The sequence below is a fragment of the Pseudorasbora parva genome, chromosome 12 (genome assembly GCF_024679245.1).
Source record: "Pseudorasbora parva isolate DD20220531a chromosome 12, ASM2467924v1, whole genome shotgun sequence".
In the NCBI taxonomy this organism is placed as follows: Eukaryota; Metazoa; Chordata; class Actinopteri; order Cypriniformes; family Gobionidae; genus Pseudorasbora; species Pseudorasbora parva.
This window is the reverse complement of record NC_090183.1, coordinates 32,237,963-32,243,962: the sequence shown is the minus strand read 5'-3', so window position 1 is coordinate 32,243,962 and position 6,000 is coordinate 32,237,963. Positions and strand designations below refer to the sequence as shown.

The 6,000-nt window shown below is 33.9% G+C and overlaps 1 protein-coding gene across 1 annotated transcript; it reads right to left on the bottom strand.

Moving 5' to 3' along the window:
- Window positions 1-1,802: 1,802 nt before the first annotated feature.
- On the bottom strand, window positions 1,803-4,659 carry rgs4 (regulator of G protein signaling 4). Its single transcript, XM_067458440.1, has 5 exons — window positions 4,533-4,659; window positions 4,119-4,229; window positions 3,708-3,769; window positions 2,971-3,134; window positions 1,803-2,887 (listed from the first exon to the last, which is right to left on the bottom strand). The coding sequence occupies exons 1-5, from the start codon at window positions 4,574-4,576 to the stop codon at window positions 2,639-2,641; spliced, it is 630 nt and encodes a 209-aa protein (XP_067314541.1). The 5' UTR covers window positions 4,577-4,659; the 3' UTR covers window positions 1,803-2,638.
- Window positions 4,660-6,000: the final 1,341 nt, after the last annotated feature.

Sequence of the window (6,000 nt, the reverse complement as noted above, 5' to 3'; positions counted from 1 at the left end):
GTGAGATGTATAGCAATATTTCATATTAATCATTATCACTCATCGCTCCATTTGTGTTTGTTTCCCTTTTAATGTAATGTGTCTTTGAAGTGAAGTCACATCATTTGTTTACATCCTTCGATTTTCTCTGCTTCCCACTTCAAAAGAAAGCAGAACTAAATGTTCCCATCCTGTAGTCATCTCGAAAAGAACCCACTCCAGCTCTGCCTCCTCTTGCACATTTTATAAAAATTAAAATAAATCTCTCTGCATCGTTCATTCTTTCTCTGCATTTTCTCTCTGCAATAAGAAAATCTCTTCTTGAATGTCTTCAATTCAAAAGGCTTGTTTGTTCTCTCACAACTTTTCATCAACATCTTAACAACACTTTTAGTTATGATCATATGGTTGCATGTAATGTCGCGTTCACTTTGTCAAGGTAACAAACTTTTATTTTACTGTAAAGAGTTGCTTTGTGAAAAGCTCTATACAAATAAATGTGAATTGAATTGAAGAGTTGTACCTCTATCTTTAATCATTCATTATCAGTTTACTTTATTGAACAAATAGTTTCTGGCATCTACGAATAGAATACTTGATGAATGTGTCAATATAAATGGTTAATAAGTAATCTTATTGAAATAGACAGTAGCAGGGTCTTGTTTCCAAATGCTCTCTGTAATTCTAATATCGGAGAAAACCCATGAGAGAACTTATAGTTTTTGAGATATCTGAACTTCCTGTACCCTTTCACTCGATGTTCTACATCCACATTCACGTACGTAGCCTACTGCAATCCTCCATTACGTCACGTACATACTGTACATATATTTGGTGGAGGAAATGTTTCAGTAATGAGAAACTTTTCAGTAATGAAATACAGATAGCAACCAAATTAACCTCCTGTTACCCAAGAAAACAAAGTCTTTTGAATTTAGTATTTTTTCAAGTCATTACATTGTTTAAGAATATGTCCTTGAATGTGGACACTGGGACTCAGCTGTGTAAAAAAAAAAAAATGATATAAAACCAAACTCTGCTTAAAGACGTTTCTCAACTATGTTATGAATGATGGAATGAACTGATCTACCATTTTAGTTTATGCAATATCTGGGTAAAATGGGAATAAATTGGTTCAATGCAATGTATCTATACACTATAAATAATTTGTGAATGTGTTCTTGGAGTAACATATAATGAAAAAAAGAAATTTAATAATGGAAGTAATACTTGGCAAAATTTTCATAATAATATCTAATATTTTATTGGAATTTTGTTTTATTGGAAATATGTGATTTCTTTCTCTATTCACTTGTGTCTCCGAAAACGCCTGATTAACATGCTTTAAGTCCCGGTGTCCTGAGAAATCAAAAAATGATGAAATCAAAGCCTATTTTGTAAGAGAAAGTCATATTTTGATTAGAAACATAACATTTTCCTGAGATGTTGATTAATGACAAACAATTTAAAAATTGGTCAGATTTAAATGATACTTACAAAATATTATCATGTTTCCATGCTAAATTTGACCATTGAGATCACTGCAGTTGATCATTGAGATCACTTGCTCTTTATACGGGACATCCAAAACTGTGACATGTAAGATGTCCGAGAAATTCACTAAATGATGTCCTTGTACAAGGACAGTGGCACCCACGATAGGTTAAATACTTAAAAAGCAAATACTAAAACATTCTATATGTGACTGAGACATCGATATATACTAAAAATTGTTAATAATAAGACTACATTTTCAATTGCAATTTGTTTCGAAAAGTATTTTGGAGACCATTTGAATTTTATGATGATATTTTATTCATAAATATGACAAAAAATAAATATGGAACCAGTAAACAAATATGTAAACAACTCACATTTTAGCCATTTATTCTATACCAGGGCATTTGTGATCTGATATGTAAAGTCTGCCTTACAGCTGAGACGGAGCGCGTCGTACGGAGCGCGTCGTGAATCATTGGCAGTGACAGCTAATACATTGCACATGCACATTTATCACATTCATTTGTCATTTTGTGGATTGTGGTGAATGGCAAATAGAAAAGAAATGCTGAAAAGTTCACATTTTAAGTAGAAAGAAATTACGTCACCGTTAAAGTTAAGAGAGCTTATACATGAACATACAGGCTATAAATACGCATACTACATAACATTACAAGAATAAAGAGAATACAATTGGTTATTGTTAGTGATGTTGATGATCTCATTGTTGCTCAAATAAAATCCTAAGCACAAGACCTTTTTCCGTCTGTAACAGTCACTTAGTTGTAAACTACAACACGTATTGTTTTCCCAAAACCAATTCAAGTGAATTTAAAGGTTGAATATAGATGTGGGTTATTTTTGCTGTAGGTAAATACACTGCCTGCATAAAATCCGTTCAGAAGACGACCATCACTCACAAGATGCAACAACGTTGCTGCAAAGCTAAAAGTGGGAAATAGCTTTTGTCTTGGACAAGGTCTTGACTAAAAGGCAAATGTGTTACAATCCCAATGGCTCAACCATCTAATGATGTTTATTTTGGCTCTGGATTACAACCTTTGTATTCATAAGCATGAACAAGCTTTACAAAGCCAAGTGAGTGGAAATCACATTATGGCAAAGTTCGTCTTATACTTTGTTCACACAGGAGGTCAGATTAGGCATAACTAGGCAGGCACTGACTGTGGTCAGAAATATGTTGCTTTCCTTTCTTCTCTAAACTACAGGGTTTGATGTGCATCGGGGGTTGAGACAGTTCCAGGAACAGTTTGGATTTCAGGAAGCGCCTGTACGAGTCCTTTTCCATGAGGGTGAAGATCTTACTCTGAGCCTCCTCAAAACAAGATGCGTCACACCTTTCCAGATTCTTCCTAGTCTGCTCTCTGGTGGCCGAGTCCAAATTCACCTAAAATAAATGAATGGAGATTTATGAGTATACTTTACGTGTGATGGGCGAATAGACCTACTGCAGTCAAGAAGTGCTCTCACCTCTCTGGGGGAATCGGCATCAACGTATTGATCAAATATCATTCTAGCTTTCAGATTCATCTTGTCTGCTGATGTTTGCTTGAAATCCTCACAGGCCTCCCAGAATTCAATGTTCTCTTGACTGTACTCAGACTGTAAAAAGGACGCAAAAGCCTTCCGTCCATCTGAAAGGAAAGAATATAATATAATATAATATAATATAATATAATATAATATAATATAATATAATATAATATAATATAATATAATATAATATAATATAATGTCTGAAGACATTCATCTAATCTCATTATTCAGCGAGAGCGGATGCTGAGGAGGTTTTGGAATGAAGAGGTCAGGGCTTTAAATTGGGGGGGGGGGGATTCTCTGAGGACTGTCCTAGTGGTTGATGACCCCAGTAGCCCACCAGAGCAGAACCATCAAGATCTTCAGGGGCCACCAGAGCAGTCTGCGGACACGTAGCACACGCTCCGGAGCGTGAGAAAAATATGTTCATGCCCTGTCAGAGCGATTAAAAACATAGTCTCCTTTAACAGAGACATTAATGAGGCCAAGGGCTCTCCGACGGCAAATACAAGGCCGAATAAACAAGGGCCAGTGCAGAAGTCTCAGACTTTCTTATTAAGTCATTAGGAAGCCGCAGCCTGTTCATCAGCAACACATGCTGGTTTCGAATATTTAATCAGGAGCTGATTTTTTCATTTATTATTGCATAAGCAAATAATCTGGAAACTTACCATCATTTTTGATCAGGCTGTTAAATGATGTTTTCCATTTCTCCGTTTCAGCAGGAGAGATTCTACAATCAGATGAAGAATTAATAACCAAAATGTTCTATTCTATAATATAATATAATATAATATAATATAATATAATATAATATAATATAATATAATATAATATAATATAATATAATATAATATAATACACTCTAAAAAATGTTGGGTTGTTTTAACCCACTTTTAGGTCAAATATGGACAAACCCAGCAGTTAGGTTAATTTTTTAAAGACAATTTTTAACCCAATTTGGTTAAAACAACACAATTTTTGAGTGTATTATAATATAATATAATATAATATAATATAATATAATATAATATAATATAATATAATATAATATAATATAATATAATAATAAGCAGCCTTACCTGTTCACCACTGTGACCTTTGCTTTCTCTTTCTCCTTCAAAGTTTTCTGCTCTTGAGGTGGATCTGGCTTTTGAAGCAGGAAGCCAATCTTATGCTTTATGTCTTTGGCGCTGTTGAAGAAATTATGTAATTCAATTAATCTTTTAGCTTTAGACACATTAGAAATTATGGAAAGCACAAGTGACTTAAAAGTGGTGTATTCTCTCTTAAATATCTCCCGAAGGACTGCTTCTAATTTATTACAAGCATAATAAAACACATCTCTTTTTCCCATTACTTAAAGCAAATATTGATTACTGATACCAAAACAACAACACTGTGCCATCAGTCCACTTGAGAGTATACCGAGTATAAAAACATATTAAACTAATAATAAGAATATCTTTTATAATTTCCATTGAGAATGCGCATACCTTTTTAAGCATGTTGCAGGGAGGGCTGCGAGCCCTTTACACATGGTGCTGGTGTGTAGTACAAATCCAACGCTAGAGAAAAAGAGTCTGTCACAAAAGAGATCCTCACAATCTTAATGCAGTCTCCTCCTACAACTCTTCTTTTATACAGCCCCAGCCTTCACAACAGAAGAGGCAGCCAATCGCAACAGAGGCAGAAACAAAGCAGATGCAAAACCAAGGTAATTTCCAAAGCCTTTTTTTTAAAGGAAAGGAGTTTGATGCATGAAATGTATTTTTGATGAGCCTAAATCGATTTGTGAGGTATAATGATTGAATTTTTGTTTTGTACATTCACTGCATGTCTTGCATGCATTAACAAAACAATTAAAATTAAATGAAAAAAGAAAAAGGAAAAATGCATGAAAAAGAAAAACAACAGAGCTTGTTAAAGGGGCTGATGTTTTATTGCATGCTTTAGAAGCCAATAATACATAATAAAATGTGCAAAAGTGGTTGGACATGCTATACGTAATAATAATACTATAATAAACCTGCATTTTTATATCACTTTCCATACATGATTGCAACTCCAAGTGCTTCACAAGCCTAAAAAACGGGAACACACAAAAAGTTTCACAATGTAAAATGAAGAAAATGGCAATGCAATTTCACCCCCCCCACTCTCTCTCTCTCTCTCTCTCTCTCTCTCTCTCTCTCTCTCTCTCTCTCTCTCTCTCTCTCTCTCTCTCTCTCTCTCTCTCTCTCTCTCTCTCTCTCTCTCCTCTCTCTCTCTCTCTCTCTCTCTATATATATATATATATATATATATAAGTGGTATCTTATTTTTTTCCTTATATATATATATATATATATATATATATATATATATATATATATATATATATATATATAATATATATATATATATATATATATATATAAGGAAAAAACTAAGATACCACTATACCACTTAACATGGATTTCTCAATGATAAGTGGTCTCTTAATTTTTTTTCAGAGCTGTATATATAAATAAACTGACTTGCAATTTCACACCATATTTTTATACTGATAAGCAAGTTTTAAAAGATATGTCTTAACCCACCTTTTAAAAACTGGATGCCTCTTTCACTTCATTTGGTAGAGAATTCCACATTTTTGGAGCATAGTGGCTAAAAAGAAGTACCACCAGATTATTTATGTATTACTGTTCTAATGTACCAGAAGATTAGCACTAGGATCTTAAACTATGATTTGGAACGTATCTTGTTACGTTCTTTGGCCCTTATGCGGTCTAATTTTTTCACACCAAGTAGTTTAAAATTCACTGTCGGATGAGAAGTTAAACCAAGGTTCGGACTCTCTGTAGTTAATACAAATCCTAGGATGTCCTTTTGGAAAAAGTGTAGGGCTTTCACCCATTGCCCATTGGCCTCTGTCCATCGTCATGACCTTCTAATCATCCCCATATTGATTTGCTTCATCAC